The sequence below is a fragment of the Brachionichthys hirsutus genome, chromosome 7 (assembly GCF_040956055.1).
Source record: "Brachionichthys hirsutus isolate HB-005 chromosome 7, CSIRO-AGI_Bhir_v1, whole genome shotgun sequence".
Lineage (NCBI taxonomy): Eukaryota > Metazoa > Chordata > Actinopteri > Lophiiformes > Brachionichthyidae > Brachionichthys > Brachionichthys hirsutus.
Window position 1 is genome coordinate 6,239,981 of NC_090903.1, and position 21,802 is coordinate 6,261,782.

Genomic DNA, 21,802 nt, shown 5'->3' on the forward strand with positions numbered 1-21,802 from the left:
ATGCGTCCTCTGTAGTGGACAAATGTCCACTACAGAGGACATGCTAGCTGGCTGGGTCTCAGGAGGATATGTGAGTAAATGTAAATAAAAACATTCATAAAACAAATAAGCAGCAAGTTCACTGCAAAAATGAAACCAATACGTTTCTGGAGGATATTTTAAAGTATTCTTATTTAGAAGACGGTGAAGGCAACAGCTCTGCTAATATGTGGTAATCACAGCACTTAGAGATTAAGCGAAGACACATATAATTAGTCTCCAACAGAATTGAAAGCTGCAGTGTGGTAGAAAGGAAAAGAGGCTGGAAAGCATCTTGAGCGAGACGGAGAATTACATCACATTCCGAGTGGAAGGATTTGAGTAGCGAGGGTGTTGTACTGTACATTCTGATGATGAAGATTAAGATGTGGTGCAGGAGAGGACAGGGGACGGAGAGCTTTTGTTGGGGAGGCTTACTGACTCACTTCAACTTCAGGATGTCAGGAATTCATTCATCATTTGAAGGGAGACGAGGGGGGGAGGCAAGGTGAGACGGATTGGGACAGTCTCGAACTCGGTCATCTGCAGGACACGTTGCTTGACCTAGCATCAACTGACCGACTTTGTCAGACACCGTTCACTGTCGTGAGTGTTGCTGTCATGTGATCCAAGAGTCCAGGTGCAGACAGGAAGGGGACGCCACCCGGGACCCTCTGAGATCTGAAGGCCAGGGCTGTCTTACAGGACTGCTTTGGTGTGACTTAATTTAAATATGGTCAGAGGAAGCTTTTCATTAAGTCAGTGCAGCCCCCTCTATTCTCTTCATTAGTGTGATATTTTTGAGCGTTTCCTAAACATCATTCTGTTTTCCACCCAGCCACCTCAGAATGAGGTTTTCGATCTGGATCAATCCCTCAGCCTTGAGCAGCTTCTACTGGCGTTGTGTGACAGATCTGTAAACATCGAATTGATTCTGCTGTTGAAGAACATTTCTCCCTGCGCACATCTGGCTCTAACATTCCTATACGTTCCATTACATTGTGTTAACGCAATCCTCTGCGATGGGGAGCTTTTTGTTATTATCGCTACACCCTGTCCTTTCCATTGTCCTCCTCAGCCCGGGCATCGACCGATCCCGTATGACTTTCTTATTTACGCTGATTTGCATGTTCAATTTGGCAAATTTATGGAGGAGACGTGGGTGTAAATCCACAGAAGCGTTGTTCAGGCAGTTTGTCAGCATCCCTGATGCACTACAGATTCCCACTGGGATGTCTAGCAGAAGGTTCAGTGCGGAGTGGCATCTCGTTGAACTATAGTCAGACGTCTGGAAAAACAATCCATCATATCCGGATCATATTTTTCTGTCACTCGACACCTTGCACGTTGAGGCCATGAAGTAAAGCTCACGCTACAGTAAATGTGCACACCAGGAGAGCCTCTTCTCGGCGCTTTCAGCAGCGTCTGGTCCAGTCTTTGTTGAGGTGGCATTAATCAGCCCAGCGTCTGCAGCCAGCCCATCAGCAGTCAAGAGGCCACGGAGTTGCAATTGTGTGGATGAAGTTTCCCAGATTTACTTGAGCCTCTTCTCTCCGTTGCAGAGGGCAGGCGCCGAGGTGATCCTGCTGATTAATATTTGAACGCTGAGCTTGCTGACATCAAGCATTGGTATTCCAGCCAGTTGTCCGTACAGCGAGGGAGAGCATTTCACAAAGCTCCTCAGAAGGAGCGTTCCCAGATCCAAGCTTCCATTAATGACAGCGGCTGGCCCGAATGCCGTCCAGGGCCAGCTCTGCATCATGGAGCTCCTGGTGAAGCTCCTCCCTTTCCTGCTCTTCAGCCATTTACGGTAGCAGCTGTCTGTTTATAGGTTCTCTCTTCAGCACTGCCCTGCATCCTCCTGTTAGCAGCTCTCATGGTGGGAGGTTCTTACACATGGCACAATTATACCGTCCCTTCATGTCTGCATGCGTTTTGCCCGTCTCCTCCGTCCGTCCTTTAGTCTGGCCATGTGAATAGTTTCACCGCCTGCAGCTCACAGTCAATTAGCCGGAGCCTCAGCTCCACAAACCCCCTGAAAAGCGTTGCCTCTTCTGTTCAAATAGACACCATGTTAGATTAAATAGAAAGTAGAGGCTGTTTAAGAAGAGTAAAGTCAAATTTAGGTCAGTCACCTTCTCAGTTTGACTTTATCTGTTGATTTACTGAAGTTAATTGTTTTCAGCGACAAGAAGCACAGATGCTGCTGGAGGTGAAAGGCAGAAGCATTTATGGAGCCACTTAAAATCTCACCATACTGTGTTTTCCAGGTGAGACCGATCAATTCAGGCCACGGGGGGGGGGGGGGGGGCGTCACACAAATTCATTTTATTACATATAGTCCTCTGTGTATCTGCACACACCTCTTGCACCAAATGTTACACGGAAATTAACAATCATATTTTCTCCCTTGTTGACGTGATTTTTAAAGTGGGTCTAAATGGCGAACATCTCTTCTGGAGCGTAGCCCCACAACATTATACGCCACACAAGGCAAAGGCATGGAGGATATGTCAAATAGCAATGCACCTGTGCTGTAGTCTTTCTGTTTTAGTCCGGTGAGCTGCTATCTCTAAAGACGTATATTTATATCTGCCATCTGGTGAGAGTCGACATCATAAATCTGCTGAGAAATCGTCGGAGCTGCATCCCATAACATTAAAACTTGCCTGAGAATGAGCACATGGGATAAACCGGGTTTTCCCTCCGTATCAAAGTAATCCATTAACGGATGGATGCCCGAAAAAAACCTGATAATTCTTGTAATGTTGCTCATTTGATATAAACTGTCAACTAATTGACTAAACAGTTCAACGCAGATCAGAATTCTGCTGCAGTGTACACGTTATTGACAATTGATATTGCGTCATGATGTATTTATTTAGCATGATCAGATCTATGAGCTACGAGCTGCAAAGCGTATGGAGCGACTTTCACCCTTAAGCATCACAGATAAGGGATGACCTTGTGCTAATGTGTTTACTGGTCAAATGCTATTTTATTGTGGGTTTTAATAAACACGATTATGAACTTGGAAACCTGGAGGTGGAGTCTCCTAAGGCCGGACGTCTTCATAAAGCTCCATGGAGCGCTGCTTGTTTCTGTCTGCCTGAAGCGGCTTCAGTGGGAACACACTGGAAGGTGGTCTTGAGAGAACAAATGAAAGGTTGTTACATCCTCCGCTGTTATTATCAAGAGCAAATGTGGCTGCACAAAGTAGCTGCGCTCTCGGAGGTGTGTTTGCAAATGTGAAAAATGTAGCGGTTGGAAGCCTAGAGAGATAAAGCAAGACTTTTGAGCACGCCGGTGGTGTGAAGGACAAAAGCAGCGTCGTCACTAACGGTGCTTATTCAGCAGCTTTGATTGGTGTGAGGCGCATGCGATGTGGAGGAGCTGCAGGCTTCCACCTGTTCCTCATCTTCAGGCTTATTCAGGGTGGTAGGATTTCCAGCCAGATCAAACGTGTGCAGTGTAATGAGCGTGCATGTGTGTGTGCACGGGCCAGGATGTTCTTTAGATGAATATCTGTGAGCGGCTGGAGCCGTGCCGCTCCTTTCAAGAAAGGGGATGAAGTCTCTTTATCTGGTTTAGGACCAGGTCTGAGGGTTGCGTGAGCGGCACTTAAATGAGGATGGACAGGAGCTGATAGTTCCATCTGGCGTGTGTGAGCACAGTCTGAGCACGCACACACACACACACACACACACTGCACATATATACATTAAGTATGCAAACACGGTTTTCAATGTCTCCACCTCTCAGATCTCAAAAGTGACCCCAGTAGAAAACGCCGATGCCAGATCGCGTCTTTCCAGGAGCCGAGCTGCGATGGAGCGCTGGCTGCCTTCTGAGCTCAGACGTCAAAGCCTGCACTGCTGTTTAATAATGCATCAGGTTCCGGTGCTGCTGGTCCCAGAGCAGGGAGAGACGGGGCGTGCGCTTGGTGAGGATTTTATCCTCCAACTGGTCATTATGATAAAAGTGCACATCTGAGCTTTTATCCCTCAGATTAAGCAATCCGTGAGCCCGTATTAATTAATCAAAGCATGTTCAGGATCAGAAAGGCAATTTATTGAAAAGGGAAGGAAAGATTATGCTGGAATTATTTATATCCTTCAATGCTAGGTTTTGATTTTTTGAAATGGCCTCATCGGGGTCAGTGCTCGCCGTCGGCTCTGCATTGCAGTGGAGAGGTCAGATCGGCACAGGTATCAGTGGTGCGCTGCGTTTCGTCCTGCTTTCCTTCCTCCCTCGTGTGTGTGTGTGTGTGTGTGTGTGTGTGTGTGTGTGTGGGTGGGTGGGTGGGTGTGCGTGTGTGTGTGTGTGTGTGTGAGAGGAGATTTCATATCTGTTAATGGCTTTCACCAGACAAACACGGCCCTGAGAAAAGGCCCCATTTTCTCTGGACACATAAACTCAATGTTGCTGAGGCGAGAGAAAAAAAGCGACTGTAATTACTATCCCACCGAACCCCAATCCGCCTTGTTTCGTACTGAGGCCTCCTTATCGAGGTGTGTTTGTGGGTTTGTCTGCATTTGAGGGGGTGGAGATAGGGATGCAAGAAAGGGAGGAGATAGGCGGAGAATTGGATCACCGTATGACCCTTTACATATTTAAAGGGGCGTGGCAACAATTCATGGTCTCATGACGATTGTCACGGTGAGTGATCGGAGTTTTGTTTCAATTCAATTCAGGGTTTCCTGAGTTTGAAGGGACTCGGGCGAAAGTGAGTGAGAAGTGAGGAGGGGGATCCAGGAATGGGAACTTTTGGGAATGTTTTTTCTTTTCCAAACTCGAAACATTTATTCGTTATTTCTTATTTATTTATTGTACTTGACATTTTAAACTCAACGACCAAGTACTGATCTGGTGCTCTTTTCTGTTTCGGGATTGTTTTTTTTTTCTTTCGAATTCAAAGACAAATTTCTTTTTACAAAAATTATCCGACAGGTGAAGGGGGACAATTTTAGGGACAATCATGGCTGGATTTCATCCGTCCATCTCAGATTTACTAGGAAGTGTCTTCTTTGGTTGCTTCCTTTCTTTGTGAGGTGTTAAAAAAAAATATATGCTTGTGCCTAAAGTAATAAAATCAACACTAAAACAAATGGTGCCTTCATGGCGTTCAGGTGATAGTGAAGGATTCCTAAGTGAAGATAAAGCATGTGTATTAGACTGGAAATGAGAGCAAGAGCGTTAGCAGACCCTTAATGTGCTGTGAAAAGTAATAACGCTAGAAAGGTAACGATGCGAAATCGTCTGACCGGGTTGATGAATGCGAGTGTCGTCCCTCCAGCAGCTGATTATAGAGGAGATGTGGCACATTTCCAGTTTATTAGCTCACATGGAAGCCGTCCTCGACGTTGAGTCAGCAGGGCGGCACAGCTGATTGCAGGTGATGAACTGCAAACTGTTCTGGGCTCTGTTACATAAGAGAGTTCTTAGACTCTCAATGGAATAGTTGACACACTGAGTCCTTCTGCTTCTGGTTGCTGCGTCCGCTTAATGATGGACGATATTCCTTCCGACATAGACCGACATGGACAGACATGTCCACCATTACGCTGCCGTTGTCACTCAGAACGCCTCCGTCTTCTGGCTGGAGATGAAAGGACGTCGCGAGAGAAGGGATTTCTACCTCCGTGTCACTTTTTCATTCAGATTGATTTGTGATTGTAGAGCTAAAGAGGTCCAGATATAAACTGTTGTACTTCCAAACCATGGCTGCTTGTCCCCCCCCCCCCCAGGGGATAACCTCTACAGCAAGACGATTTGTTATATGTATATAAGGTAAACTGTTTATCACACAACTCCTGAACATCTCCGGCACTAGTTTACTTCCACCTCTGGTAGCAGGTTCTGAATCTGTGTCAACGTGAGGATCACATAATCCGGAACGAAGAAGGAGCAAGAATTCAATCTGAAAAAGGAAACGCTTGTCGTTGGCAGGAGCTGCAATATGATATCTGGCCTAACTGGGGCATAATATTATGTTTAAATAACTGCAACGGTAATATGAGTTGTGGTTTTGGCCATTTATTTCTTTGCACTACAAGAAAGAAAATCTCAAACTCAGGCCACCTTATTGGTGGTTTAGGGTGTTCTGTTAGTTTGTCCTGTCGACACTTATTTTATTAATGACCTCAAATCTTGTCATCACCTTTTTATATTTAAATTTGTAAGTAAAAATACTGCTGTGCACTTTATTATTTGGTGAGAGGCTCAGAGCAGGTCTGCGGGGTAGCCTGTAGATTGGAACATTGTGGAACATTGAAGGTGTGCGCTGTCATTTATTTAAAACATCGGTATCGGCAGGTCAGGATCTTTGATGATCGGTGATTGGGCAGAAAATTGCACATTTTTTGTTTGTGAACCGAGGTTCCGCTGTATACAAAATATCAGTTATCAACATCAGTGTGAATAACACTCTGTGGCCGTTACGTGAATGCTTCCTTGCGAATGCGAGTGATTGGACAGTTTTTTTAGTTTCTCTTAATGCCCTGTTGGACATAAAGCAGGAACTCTTTGTCCACCTCTTAGAAATATCTCCTAAATTAAGACTGCATGTGTCCCTTTACAGGGAATTCACATGATTCCAAAGCCCTCCTGTGATGTGGATACTGTAACCGTCCTCAGCTGCAGCTCAGCCATGTGAATTTTTGGTGCTATTTATAAAGGGATTGCTTTGGTCATGGTCTTTGTTTTTGGAGGGTGATCCATGTTTACTGCAGATCACTATCATCACTCGTGCACGTGTCAACTGCAATATGTGAGAGCGAGAAAGGACTGATCGTGCAGCACACACCCTGAGCTGCTGCTGGATATAACGCACGTCTTGACTTCCCATAATGTATAATCTAATGGGTTGTCTTGCACTGAATTAAAAAATTAAGAATTGACACGCATGATATATGAAGAAATGCAGTGGAAGTTAAAGCGCAGTGCAGATGAGAATGAGAGAGCAGCAAACTGGCACATCAGGAGGGAGGGGGGGGTTATATAGAGGGGCAACCCCCCTTCCTTGATGAGGGATTCCTTTACTGCAGTGATCAGCAGTCCCTCATCATCATCCTCCTCCTCCTCCCTCCACCTCCTCTCCTCCTTTCCATCTGCTTGTCCTCACACTCATGGCTCGCTCTTGTCTCCCTCTCTCTCTCCCTTTTTGTGCCTTCTTTTGTTTCCCTTCGCCCTTTAGTTCTCTTTTTTTCCTCACCGTTCCCATTACATATAAACGGTATGTATAAATAAATGGCACACACACACACACCCACGGGTCACGTTTCAGTGTGGGGTGGGGGTTTGTCTGCAGCTTACAGTATGTGCAGCACATGGCTAGAAATGCTAGCGCGCTTGCGACTCGCGGCGCTTTACTCCAGTCTTCATTGATCTCTATCGCTCCCTTGCTGCTGCTCCGTTTATCCTGGCGATCTCCACATCCCGGTCTCTCTTCCACCTCATCCCTCCATCCATCCGTCCGTCCGTCCTTCCAGTCCTCTTTGATGCCAGTCTGCCTATTCTCTCCCCCCTCTACGACATTGATTCCAAGGTTGTGTGCTATTGACTGCTGCCACGCTGCTAAATATTTCAGGCAGCGTTTCAGAGGTTTTGTGCTGAGAGAGAGGAAGGGAGTGGATGAGGAAGCTCTGCAACTACCGCTGACAAACGGGCTGGCGAACAGACGACGGCAGACACGCGCGCGCACACACACACACACACATGCGTGTTGCCCCACAGATGGGATGCATGCAGAGTCATATTTCAATACGTCTGCAGTGCTGCCAGAGTGTGGGCTGGGTCTGGAGATGCTGCTGGCATCGCTCCTCCAGGATTCAGCAGTTGTCAGTGAACGCATCACGCAGTAGCTGCATTATTCTCTGCAGACTGTGCAGTTATTCCTGGCTGGCCAAAATGCCTTTGTCAGCATGTCATCTGATTAGAAACCTAAGTAGTGTTTGGGCTGTGCTCGGCATCACCCAGCAGAAACGCATGCCATCACAGGGTTACTGCAACATCCAGTCATCGCTGACCTTGTGTTAAAAGAAAAGAAATTAGTAAAAAGAATGTACTCATTTATTAACAGCCGCTTCCCTCTGATTTCTGTCGTTTCAGTATGTAGAAACTTTTGTTTCTACCTGTGATCCCTCGCTGAGCCTCTGGCTGGTGCATCTTCGGCGTTGCTTTGCGTGCTTGGGGAGAACAATGTCAGCCAAAATCCAGAGCTGGCAGCACGTAGTTAATGCCTCTATCAATGAAAATATAATATCTGTCCAAGGTTTCTGTCTGGTAAAGGGAAGTTTTTCCTTTCTTCCGTCACCAAAGTGCTTGCTCTTGTGGGTCAAGTTGGGTTCTGTCTTTCTCTGCTACACTTTCTGTTATGATCTGGCGCCATAGAAATAAAACTCAATTGCAGGTGAGACTGCAGAGTCTGTGATTGGAGGTCACGTGACCGACACGTACGTTCATTCAGGAGATCGAGGCTATACTGCATTTGTTAGATACATGCTGGGAATGCAAGAGTTTTTTCTATTTGAACCATTGCCAGTAAAGATTCAAGATACTTTATTGTCATTATGAGAACATAATACAATCCTGTGAAGGCCCACGGCTTAAGGCACCCATAGTAACGTAAACGAAAACCAATATCTCTCTTAAAGCGATGATATATATACACAGAAAGAATGAGACAGAGAATCAAGAAAAAAATAGTGCAAAATAGCAACAGCAGCACAGTGGAACAGGCACAGAGCGTCCATTCTGAGTCCCAGAAGTTCATCAAAACTAAGCAAATTCCCAAATGTGGACATTTTGCCAACATCGGCTGCTTGTACTTTCGTCAAATTTCACCCATTTAAAATAAAAGAACAAAAAACTGTTCAGTAAATCCAACAGTAATTAGAAGCATGGCCCGGATCTTGCACTGCCTTACTGGGACCAATTGTGTTTAGCTCATAGCCACATATCCGTAAAGCAACTTTACACGGACATCCCAGAAACATGAAGGCCCACGCAGAAATACACCCACTCTCCTTTGAGGCGTGAGAAGCGTGTTGTTGCCGTTGTGTTTGGGTTCATTGAAGCAGGGGTGTGTGGGTGTGTGGGTGTGTGTGTGTGTGTGTGTGTGTGTGTGTGTGTGTGTGTGTGCATATTGTAAATCTGACATGAAAACAGTCAGATGCTGAGTGTCCTCTTGTTAGGTCTGACTGAAAGGCTTAATATCTGCCTCCAGTAAGTGACAGGCTAATAAACGTGCATGGGATTCCACGTCTGTATTAATATTCAGAGCTGCAGCAGCACAAGCGAAATGACTGCAGGCACCAGGCGGCACGGAAACGTAGCTTTGTTTGCGATGCCGTGGAGGTACGCTTCCTTTGTGCTGTAGGCACGTTATAAAACTTTCATTACACCGGCTCTCTCTTTTTTTTGGTCCCCGTGGGATTCCTTCTTGCTTGATTTTCGACGTCTCGCCCTTGGTGTTGTGATCGTTGTGGGTTTGACAAACCCGTCTCACTCCCTTTTTAAAGGCTCCGTTGCAGCTCGGCAGAAAACGTGACCAGCTCTGAGATCTGAAAGAAGCGCAGTGCATATGGACACTCCCACTTTGCTGTGGGCTGAGAGCATAGAGTAGCACAAAACAAAAAGAGGGTTTCCCCCAAGCTCTCCTCCCTCCCTCTGCTTTTTACTCAGTCATTCCAGTCTATGACACAAGTGGAGAATTCAGGCTGAGCCACATGGTTGTTATTCCGGCTGCCTTCCTCTGCCTCTCAGGCTGTGGTGTTTCCCCCTCAGTCCCTGCTTCCTGGATGATGAGGTGTTTTGGATGTCAGTAGCGTTGTGTGTGTGTGTGTGTGTGTGTGTGTGTGTGTGTGTGTGTGTGTGTGTGTGTGTGTGTGTGTGTGTGCGTGCGTTATTCCCACTGTGGGATATGTCCATAACTGGCTGCTGTTGGAACAGAGGAAGCCATTTCGTAACACAGGAAGTCATGAATGTGGACTATGATGGCGTACTAACTGGTTTGAAGTACCTTGCGGCTCCTGAAATGCTCAAATATGACAGAAGAGAAATCTTTGTGCAAGTGGAATAACCTGTTTGCTTCATCTCTCTTCCTCTTTGCAGGTTTGGAAGGGCGCCCCCTCATGGCATGGCCAGAGACTGTTGTGTTCCTCTGCAGCTGCGGAGGGTAAGATCTCCCCTCCTCTCACATATTTTAGTTCATTTGTGACCATGTGAGCTGTTTAAGGCCTTTCCCCACTCAAATACAAGCAGTCCTTTGCGCCCTGCCTCTGACTGATTACCCCGACGCTGAATGATTGCGGAACATTCTGATTTGATTGTAATGTTTTCTTAAATTGCTGCGCTTGTAAGCAAAATTATTCAAACCCCCATCATACATCAGGTTTATTAGTAAAATATATTCTCCATCAGTTGTTCGCAAAGTCAAACTGCAAAATATATTACAAGTGTTCTTTCCCCCCAAGTCTCTGACAGACTGAGAGACCTTTTCTTGAAGGATTTCCTGATACTTGATGGAATCCATCTCGCCCTGCATGCCTCATGCTTCCAGTGTCTTAGGCAGCAAAGCCTCACTGAACCGCTGCCATGTTTCACTGTCGCTGTTGTTTTTCAGCCTCAGCTTCATGCTTCCTCCTCCAGAGATGCTGCTGATCCAGAGACTCAGGGTTCCAGGTGTTTTTTTTCATAGCTCCACAGAACCGCTATCTAGAAACCTGGTAATCGGTTTGAACTGTTGGACAACATGAAGGTCAGACACTGAGTCTTTTTATAAAGTGAAATGCAGGCCTTCACAAATCTTGGGAAGCGTATTTTGCAAATAAATACACAATGGAGGTCAGGCAATTTGGTTTTAAGTCCATAAGGTCAGAGCTGAGAGAGGCACATGAAGGTAACGCGTCACACGGGACAAAGGGGACAGGTGCAGGAGCAGAACAGCTCAGGTCCTCCAGGGACGGTTTCAGACTGTCAACGTAATGAAGGACTGGGGGACATAACCTGCCTTACGCCTCTTTGTCTTTGGACACACTCCGGACTCTTGTAGAGGAACCTGCACCAGCCAATAAGCTTTTTCATCTTAGTGCAAGCCCAAGCAGAGATCTGTCGATTGGCTGCAGCGGTCCTGCGCAGGAGTCAAACAAAGGTTGCGAGAGAGGGGGGGGGGGGGGGGGCAGCAGCGAACATTACCTGCACTGTGGGCTTAAAGCCCTCTGTGGTGAGTCATTGCTTGTAATTAGAGGCCACTCGGTATGAAGATGCAGGCACCAGTTTGTTGCTGGTTACGGACCAGCAGAGCTCAGCCTGCTGGAAACATAAAATACCAGTGGACAGAACCTCGGGCTCAGCTGTTGGTAATGATACGAAGCAAAACATTACCAACCAGTGTTGCATCTGGAGCGTGTTCTGGTTTTTCTCGTGGACTAATCGGTTCCATTTTTCTTTGTTTCTGCTGCTTAGTTTTCTTCCCACCACAAGAACATTATGTACAGTTCCTACAAATACCAGGAATGAGTAACTTGAATACTCCGTATTCTCAAACCAATCACGAGAGCAATGTGGGGGGGGGGGGGGCATTATTTAGGATTTATTGATATTTGTTTTTTAACCTCCTTTTCTTTAAACATGTGGTGTTTCCAGCACACCAGTGGCTTCAAATCTTCAACCACATCCGAGGCGTTGATCCCGGTATTCTAGTAGGAGCTGTAGCCAGATCCAGCCGACGTCACACAGATACTTCCACAAGGGTTAAGAAAAACGTTTGTGACAGATTTTTGCTTTTGTTAGAGCAAGACAGACTTTTGCTTTTACACCATGATGTTCTTTGGATCCCTGTCTAACAATGGAGGGATGGATTAATTAGCACAGAACATAGTACAGGGATTTATGCAGCTCTTCCATGATTTTGGTTTATGGGATTAGTGGAAGAAGTTTTTTTTCTTTCCCTGGTCTGAACAGACAGGGATGGACAATGTGGAGTTTACAGCAGGGTCATTCACAATTTGTGTGAGATGGCGGCGGATTCCTCGGAATATATTCCTTCATACCCCCCCACGTCCTCACACGATCCAGCCCTCTGAGACATTCACTCGCTGTTAAGTAAAGTTACACGGCTTTTATTTCCAGCGAGGGAGCGGAACAATGAATGATGGCGAGAAAAGCATCGTCTTTGTTAAACGAGGGAACTTACACAATATCAGATGGGGACGGTATGGAGGCAAGAGACTGCTGAAAATATGGAGGCTACGATCTGTCATTCAGATTCATGCGGCTGCCGGTGACGACGGCGACCCAAAACACGCCTGAAATGAAATGCTGCGACGACTCAACCTGTCAGAAGCATGTCCGTAGAGGCGGGAGATTACAACGAAGCGTCGTGTCCGTTGTTTGGGGAAGATTTTACAGTGTCATCTAACACTTCCATGCCTGCAACCCCCCCCCAGAGGTGACGGTGGTGTATCAGAACGGGCTGCCAGTCGTCTCAGTCCGTTTGCCGTCACGGCGAGAGCGCTGCCAGTTCACCCTCAAGCCTCTCAGCGACTGCGTGGGTGTTTTCCTGCAACAGCTCCAGGCAGAGGACAGAGGCATCGACCGGGTAGCCATCTACTCCAAGGGTACGTTCACAAGCACTAACGCCGAATCCGTTTAACACCAGTGGGTGACGCGCGTCCGTGTCCTCGCACGTTTCAAGTCTTCTTTTGTTTGGTGATAATCAGGTGGCAGCAAGCCGTGTTGATGAAGACGTTTTCTGTGACACCGCTCTTCATCGCCTTTGTCTCTCTGTCCAGATGGGGCGAGGGTCGCCTCCTCTACAGGCATAGACATACTGCTGCTGGATGATTTCAAGCTCGTCATTAATGACACCACACACCTTGTGCGGCCGCCAAGGAGAGGTGAGGAAGACATCAAAGGACAATCCAAGACGTCCCTGGATCTGCCCCTTCATCCAGAACTGCACCAGAATTTATTTGGGTTCATTCCAACTCTAGACACATCTTTCCCTTTACGCTCGGAGGAAATCCGTTTAAAAGCCTTTGAGTCAACAAACAGCAGGTGGAAATAAATCATTTTGAAGCCTGTCTTTGTGTGTCTGTTTCAGAGCTGCTGCCCCATGAGGAGGCCGAGAGGCTGAATGACGTCAAGTTCCTGGTGCAGCAGCTCTACACCACCCTACGCCTCGAGGAGCACCAACTCGGCAAAGAACGTGACCTGATCGGACGGCTGGAGGACCTCAACTCTCAACTACGCCCCCTGGAGAAGGTGGCGGCTCCTGTCTTATTGATCCTCGTGGTTGTTGCTTTTTTTTTTGTTTCACCTCGGTTTGAACGTTCTTCAGCAGAAGCCAACGGGGACCGTCGTTGAGCAGAATTTTGAAGGTCTCTTGTGAGCCCTTTGATTGATGGATAATTAGCTTAAGATGATCAAACCTTTGTTTGTTACCTGGTGACATGAGATCAGAGCAAATGAAACAAGCTGAACAATCAGAGATTGCAGACCCTCGCCTCCAATTGCCCTATCTCGCAATGTTAAAGAATCCTTTAAAAAATTCTAGAATCTGGATTCAGATCCGGGTCAACGCCATTCTCGGGGAGGACCGAGCCACGGACGGAACCTTGCTTGTTTCAAAATTTCAAGTCGATTGGGTTACTAGTTTTTGAGTCATGCGCGCGGACAGACAAACAGACCCAATTGCAATGCCCTCGCCTCCCCTTCGGCGAGGGTAATGAAAACACAGCAGTTAATCACATAGCACAGATACAACGGGTCACTTAGCACGGCGGCGACATCTTCCACGTTGTTGTGCTGGAAGTCCCTAATGTGATTGGCCCTTGTCTTATCTGGTGTGTCTGTTCACAACTGATCGGGCTGACGGTCGGCTGTGCTCTGGGTTTTTTTGCAGATGAGGGGTGAGTTGAGTAAGAAGGCGGAGCGGCGTACCACCTGGGTGCTGTGGGGCGGCATGGCGTACATGGCCACCCAGTTCGGCATCCTGGCCCGACTCACCTGGTGGGAGTACTCCTGGGATATCATGGAGCCCGTCACATACTTTATCACCTACGGCACAGCCATGGCCATGTACGCCTACTTTGTGCTGACACGTCAGGTAAGGCGCAACAACACACACAAATCAAATGTTTTATGTACATTTTTTAGACTGATTTTTAGACAGAAATTCAGATTTTTACAAGTACTGTTCCAAAACTAGAAAAGCCATTGGGGCCACCATCCTAGAGAGAGGACAGATGTATCTTTTTTATTTATTTGGTTGTCTTCACTGTTGTGATTAATGTCCCATGTCTTCCTGTATGTTGTCATTGTGTTATTGTTGTTGTTGACCTCTGCTGCAAATCAAATTTCCCCTCGAGGGACAATAAAAGCTCTGAACTGAACTCTGAACTGAACTGACCTCTGCCGAGCAGCTCTTTCCCCTCTTAATTGATTTACTTTTGGTCATCTGGATCAGCACCAAAAGGTTCTAGATTGTTCTTGGTGTCTTTATACACCAACCAGGAAAACTAAAAATGAATCGGAGTTGATGTATATTATTAACAGATTTTTGAATTCATAAATGGAATGGAGTCAATGTTAAAATTAAATATTTTTTACTGACTCCATTCTGGATCTGATCCGGATGACATTCGGTGGTGAGATAGAGGCGCCCATCCTACATGAATGTGTCAAATTCCATAAACATCGGTCAATAATCAACCAAAATATTGAGGAACTAATTTTGAAGCTCCATTGACTGCAATGTTAACAAAAATGTCAAAGTGGTCCAGAATCCAGGATCTCTTCTGGATCGTCAAATCTGTTCCTGGTAACATTCCCAACATTTCCTCGGCGGAGGTGATTAGTCGATAATTAATCCTATAAATTAAAATGAGATCAATCAAATTGCTCCTGCTTTTGTATGTTTAGTGATATAAATATACGGGGTGTGAACCGCTCCCCGCCCGTAGCCAGCTGAGATCGGCTTCAGCCGACCCGTGACCCGTAGGACGGATAAATCGGCTGTAGACGAGACGATTGCCTTTGTCTTGTCGAGAAGAAAATGGATGCTACTTAAAAGGTTGATCTGTCAACACGGGAGTTTATAAATCAACTCCAAGGACACGAAGCCCATTTCATAGTGGATTTCTCACCAGTCTTACTCGACCCAAGGACTCGAAATCAGAACATGGAGGGTATCTGATGAATTCCTTTCACAAAGTGCCTCGCCTGTCTCCCTTGAACCTGCAGGAGTACGTTTACCCCGACGCGAGGGACAGACAGTACCTGCTGTTCTTCCACAAGGGGGTGAAAAGGACACGCTTTGACATTGAGAAGTACAACAAGCTGAAGGAGGATATCGCTGAGGTACAGTCTAGTACAAATTACATTTGTACTAGTTCTCTCTCTCTCTCTTATTTTTTACTTCACCATGCCTCTCTCTCTCCTTTTCCACCCGCTCCAGGTGGAGCTGGACCTGAAGCGTCTCCGGGATCCGCTCCAGCTCCAGCTTCCGGTTCAGCAGCTCACTGCCAGTACAAATTGATGGGAAGAGCAGCCCCCTCCTCTCTTAGCTCATACAAACCCTCTACCCTCCTGCTCTCCAATACCCCCCCCCCATTAACCCTTAGCTATTCCCTCAAACTCTTTCTCCTTTCTTTTATTTTCCGAAAACTCCAGTTGCAAATTAAAACCTGCAAAAAACGAAAACAAAGGAGGACTGTGAGAATACCAGGAACTGAAAAAACTCACAGCCGAAGGAAGTTGCGGATGTTGAAAAGGACAATTGCAGCGAGGGGATGAAACCCGGCAAATGGATAATTCCTCAAGTCTCCGGAAGGGGCAGCCCACGAGGAACTCTGGGGGAATTACCACAACTCCAGACACTCCAGAGCGAAGGACATGCACAGAGGAGAAAGGGGCAGTCGTTACTCGGTGTCTGCGTGTGTGTGAGACTCGGCAGCGACGGGCTGCTCCGTCCAGCAGCCCAGCTGTTAACACACACCGACACGCGTCCGGGCCAGGCGGTCCCTCGCGTTAAAGTTTACAAGGAAGTCCTGACTGCATCATCGGAGGAGGGCCGTCTTCTTCCTCCTCCCTGGGCCACGCCTTCTCTAGATGTCCAACAGCTGTCCCTCGCTGTGCGACACTTGTCTCAACGCACAGGATGTAGGCATGACGCCGCCTCGTTTCCTCTTCCTGTTGACGTCCTGTAGCAGCCCGGTCCGTCTGCGCAAGTATGAGAGTCCTACCGACAACAACATCACTGTGTGTTCTTTTATTCCAAAAAAATATTTTGGCACTTTTTATTTTGAAAGCCATAGTATATTTGTTATGAAAAGAATATAAATATATGTATGTATACAATCAAATAAACAGATGACCAGAGGCTAGTTTTTTCCAGTGGGGGGGGGGGGGGGGGCTCCCTGAGGCATTGTACTGTATGTATTTACTACCAGGGTCTAAAGACGCCACACAAGGAAAACAGTGTTGAAACCAAATCAGGTCGGAAGTGGCTTCGCGTGGAATCCATTAGTTTTGAGCAGAGCGTCGATGACGCCATGCTTTGCCGCCATCATTTTCAGAATGCAGAACTTGTTGCAGAAATGCTGATCATAATTAAGTAGTTCAGCTGTTTGTGGTGTATTCTGATGGAAATGAAGGTATTACTACTGGGCAGGTATACTTTCCGGATTGCCATTGATCTGACCACGCGATGTGCATTTCAGCATCTGCTTTTGGTTTTTGACTATTCTCCCTCATTCCTCACTATATCTGAAAAGTGGCTTTCAGTCATGCCATAAATCCAGTTTTCTTCCCCCCCCACTGTTGCTGTAATGCCCCCCCCCCCCCCTGCACCCATGATGGCGAGGCAGGGTCGACTGCATGCTGTGGTATGCCCTCAGTAGAAACCTGTGAATGTGTAGGAGCGTTATTGCAATGTTGTACCTGGACGCTTTCCTTTGCTGCATCTAGCTGAAGTCTCATCCCTCCACCAAAGGTTTTCGAAGCCATATGATTTTTATTTTGTATTATTTTTTTTGGAATACATTTGATTCAGCTTTGTTTGGTTTATCTGTTTGGGCTAAAGATCGCCGACCCTCTCTCCGCACAATGACACGACGTCCCCTGCACGATGACTCTAGCTCGAGATCAGCTCCTGCTCACATGGCCAGATGGCTGAGGCGTTTGTGTTTGGCTGCCGGTATTTCTATTAAAATGCATGATTGTAGGTCAAATCACGGTTTTGCCAGCAGGTCTCGAGGCCGGATTTTGGTCCATGTGCAGCAAGAGAAATGATTTCTGATTTAGCAATTTGGAGAACGGCAATGACGAGATCATTAGGAAGATTAATCACCCAGTCGGGAAGCCACATTTATGCAAATGTAGATTCAAATTAAATGGTTAAAAGGGGAAATCAAACCGGCTACAAGTCTGTGAATGCAATTGAGCTGGAGGGGCGACATTCAGTAACAAATCTATTCCACCCACAGCCCACTTCATAGCAGGCATCGGCTTTAAACTCATTTTCCTCACACATACAAAAAGTGTTTCCTTGGAGATGTACCCCCCCCCCCCCCCTTGCTGCTTTGACACTCCTCTCTATCATCACCTCCTTCTTATCACACCATCCACACCGTTTATGGCCTTTGTTTCTTTTCACGTTTCTTTTCTAAAGACAAAATATATCCAATATAGGGAAACTTTACTATAAAGAGGGTGTTGCATGAATGTATGTTTACATGAGAAATTATATGAAAAATAAAAAAAGTTGATTTATCAAAACAGATTGTTAAAGCTAAAATGTAAGGACGTTGTTTGTAGAGACAATAGTTATGCAGGAGCAGTGGACAGGGCGGCGTCTTTAGAATCTGCCCTGCCAAATCTGATTTAGACTTCAGCCAACCTACTGCTCAGACCCCATCAAAGCCCACTCCCACATCACTTTATTTCCTCTCATGCTCCCCTACCTCAGCGTGCATCTGTGAACTCCCCAGTCGATGGAAGAACAGCCTCCATCTTCAGTGCACATATTCAAGAGGAGCCCTCCTGATGCTCAGGATTTGAGAGGGGAACAACTCCTCTGCTCATCCCTTGCTCCTGTCGTTCTTATTTCCCATAAAAAAAAAATCACATTATTCTTCTGTTTTGAATGTGTGTTCTGTTTTGACTACTTTTTTGTGTGCATTTCAAACACGTTTAAAATGCCTACAGAGTGAAGCAGAATCTAGGATTGAAATCTTGTTCTCCGTTCTGACTTCTTGTTTTGTTGAGATTCTCTTGTCTTTTTTTTCTTCTTCTGTTGACATATGATGCTGTAACGTTGGCAAAAATCAAATGTAAAATCCTGTATCATTTATGAAATATGTATAAAAGAGATATGTAATTCAATTATCAATAAAATCCTTATCCAGTTTTTGGAGCCAAGCGGTCCAGTTGAGGTTTTTGTCGCTCTGTCTGGGAATGAAAACTTTGTGATAAATGTACAGAAACAGCTTTTCAAGGTCAGCACCATCTCCTCCGGTTCTCCTTGGCCTCCAACTCTTCCTGTACAGGACATCCCATCAGATATGTGGACAAGAGTCCAACTGCTGCAACACAGTTAAAAAAAACTGGTGGAAACTTCATTCAAAGTTTATTTTTTTACCAAATTATTTTACTTTTAAATCTTGTAAAATATAGATTTTTTTTTTCTTTTTTGAATCAGAATTTAATAATTTGGACAGGAATGAAATATTTCTCGAGTCATGTTTACAACTCTGCTTTGAGTTGTAATTGCATGCTAATATTCACACAGCAACAATGCCAACATGCTTATTCAAAGTATGTTTAAAGTCTATCGTATTCACCACCTTTTAGCATTTTAGCATTTGCTAACCTGCATTTAACTCGAAGTATAACCAAGGCTGATCGGGAAAAAAATGTGTAGACATCATAAGTCCTTGATAACATGGAAGGCTTACCAAATTCACAAGTGACATCCATCCATGCTTATCTCGTGCACAGGGCCACAGCAGAGAGGGAACACCTATGCGCCACGGCTGATTTGGAGTTGGAGACAGTTTTGCAGGCAATTTAAATTCCCCAGTTAACGCACGTTGCAGGTTTGGACTGCCGCAGAAATCTGAAGAAGCTGATTCTTACCCTCACAAGTTGCAATTCAAGTTGTATCCCAATTCATCCTAAGAGTAAAATGAACATGTCTATAAAATCTGAGTGCCACTTCACCTGGAAAGGTCAACCTCATGGTGGCGCTAGAGAAGAGATGCTGCATGGGGATTCCCAGACGGAATCGGCGTCTTTCATTCGGATGCTGCTCATTTCCCAGCTGCTAAGCGACTGCCCTCAGGTCCAGGTCTCCGTTGACATGGTCCTTATCACCTGAAGCATGGAGCCCATTTTGACACGTTGAAAACCCATGTCAAGATCAGTAACGCGTATATTTGCATAAACCCTTCAAGGACCCTTGATGTGGCATCGACTTGAATTGGTGTTAAATAAATTCCAGTTCCTTTCGTGCCCTCATCTGTCTCAGTGAAGCCATGTCTTCTTAGTATTAGAGCTTTTTTTATATATATATAACTTTATCAGTAATCTGGGGTTGACTCTGAATTTAATGATCGATTCAGACAGCCCAGATTAAGTGGGTGTGGTGAATGTATACAACACCAACCTTTTGTGCAGCAATCAGATTTTTTTAACTGAATAATTAGATTTCATTTTCAAATGTTAGCTGATGTTTGTTTTTTTTAATCCATGTGATTATTCTTTCTGATTCTTTTGCCACCCCATTTCTCAACATTTTTGTTTTGGTTCACAGTAACCTCCTCTGAGCCTAGAACTAATCTCAATAACCTTTTTGTATCTGATCATTCATGTGCTTTGTTGAACGCTTTTCAAAAAGTAACAGATCAATCAATGAATTATGTCTATTTTTTTAATGAGGAAATATTCATCCATATTCCATGCTACCAGCAGTTGGCCCAAATCCTCAGACACAGAAAAGCTAAAACAGTAAGTTATTTTACAGCCACCGTTCATCCACTTTTGATTTTATTTAAAACTTAGTGGTTTGACACCCTGCATAAATCATGCTTTGATTTCCTCATGGTTGAACTGCTGTTATTATCTTTCAACAGGTCAAAGGTCTATCAACAGACTCCAAATGGTAGAAAATACAGAGAAGGTAGGTTTCTAATAAAAGCCCAGTGCTGCAGGTTTAATGAGCCTCCACTGGCTGCCCATTTGTAATATATTAATGTTGAAACCATTCATCAGTCCTAAATAGCAGGATTCCTGTCCTCTTACCGAACAGCATGTAGCCTGAGATGCTCTGGCGTGAACCTGCTGTTCTCAGTCTCTACTGTCGGAGCTCCTTGGCCAAAATCCATCTTGTTAAATCAGTACCTTCTTTTAAATCCTCCCTGAATACTTTTTTTTTTTTATATGAAAAGGCTTTCATATAACATTTGTTTTATGTTTTTAGCACTCATTTTATTCATAGCTGGTCGGTTCTTCTTTTTTATTCACTTGTATTTTACATTTCATCCTTGGGCTGTTTATAAACATTTATGGTTTCATATTTCTATTCCTTGTTTATTACATTAGCCAGCAAACTTTAACCTGTTGTGTCTGTCTTCTGTCAACCCCATTGTTATGTTGGCTTTGGAGAGTACTATAATCATAAACATTATTATTAGTAGTAGTAGTAGTAGTGGTAATAGTAGTACTTTCTGATACATTATTAATTCCTTCAGTTCAGCTGAAAACAATACTTAATACAGTATTTGTAAAATTTTAAATATATGCTTATTCTGAATTGGAAAATGGTCAACAACATCAACAGTATTTCATTTTATCAGATAGAAATTTGAAATATCTTTATACTACATTCAATTGCTTTGATGATTGCATTCTACTTTAATTGAAATTTTATATACCGGTATATAGTCTGCATGGCACACGCAGACATTATAGACATTAAAACTACACACACACACACTGTATGGCTTTCCAAGGAAGACTGTGGTTGTGGAAAAGGTTAATAAAGTGCTGAGACAAACTGCCAGTAACAGACAGATTAAACATAAAAACCATAAAAGAAGAATGGCATGTTCCGCCTCATTCCTCCAAACATCCTACTTACTGGGTTTGCTTCTCCATTGATTTTTATTACAAGAGAGAAACCGCTGTCAGCTCGGCTTACTTATCCAAACGACATGGGAGAGGTTTTAGACATTTTGCAGCTTGCTCAAGTACTTGTGTGATAAGCGAGTATTTAACCTGCGAGCACAAAGAGTCCAGGACGAGGGTTGGGCGTAAATCCAGAGGGTGTGCCGCTGTCTTGAAGAGGAAGAGGTTGATACAGTGACTTCTCACTGAGTCCTGGTAGCTTTGTGGCACAGGCCCTTTACATGGCAATGTTTACCACTATCTATTAACTATGACCTAAGGTTTAAGGTTCATCTGATAGATTTCACACCCTAATGTAACAATAGCTAAAGCTTTAAAGATAACCAGAAACAAAAGCTCACTGCTGAAGGAATCCCTGCCTCCCCATGTGCTTCTTATTCCTTGCCGACTTCTTCTGCTGTTTCTTTACCCTTCATTTTCATTGATCTCTTTCTCTCCTTCTATTTTTAGCCTCATTTGCCATCGTCCTGTCCTCCTTCCTGTCCCGTTTCCCTTCTACTTATCTAGACTTCACTCTTTGTTTGGGACTTTATGTGGCAATGATCAAAGATGAGTTCATGTTATCAGCATACTGTACGTGCTTGTGTGCTATGTG

At 45.0% G+C, this 21,802-nt stretch overlaps 1 protein-coding gene across 1 annotated transcript in view; it reads left to right on the top strand.

Moving 5' to 3' along the window:
* The window catches only part of mcu (mitochondrial calcium uniporter), a 42,566-nt gene extending 26,941 nt beyond the window's left edge, over positions 1–15,625 (top strand). The window contains exons 3-9 of the mRNA XM_068741412.1: positions 10,132–10,195; positions 12,468–12,638; positions 12,813–12,917; positions 13,124–13,284; positions 13,925–14,128; positions 15,265–15,381; positions 15,479–15,625. Of these exons, the coding sequence (XP_068597513.1) occupies positions 10,132–10,195; positions 12,468–12,638; positions 12,813–12,917; positions 13,124–13,284; positions 13,925–14,128; positions 15,265–15,381; positions 15,479–15,559 (903 nt within the window). The 3' untranslated portion in view covers positions 15,560–15,625. The remainder of the gene's footprint in view (positions 1–10,131; positions 10,196–12,467; positions 12,639–12,812; positions 12,918–13,123; positions 13,285–13,924; positions 14,129–15,264; positions 15,382–15,478) is intronic.
* The last annotated feature ends 6,177 nt before the right edge of the window (positions 15,626–21,802 follow it).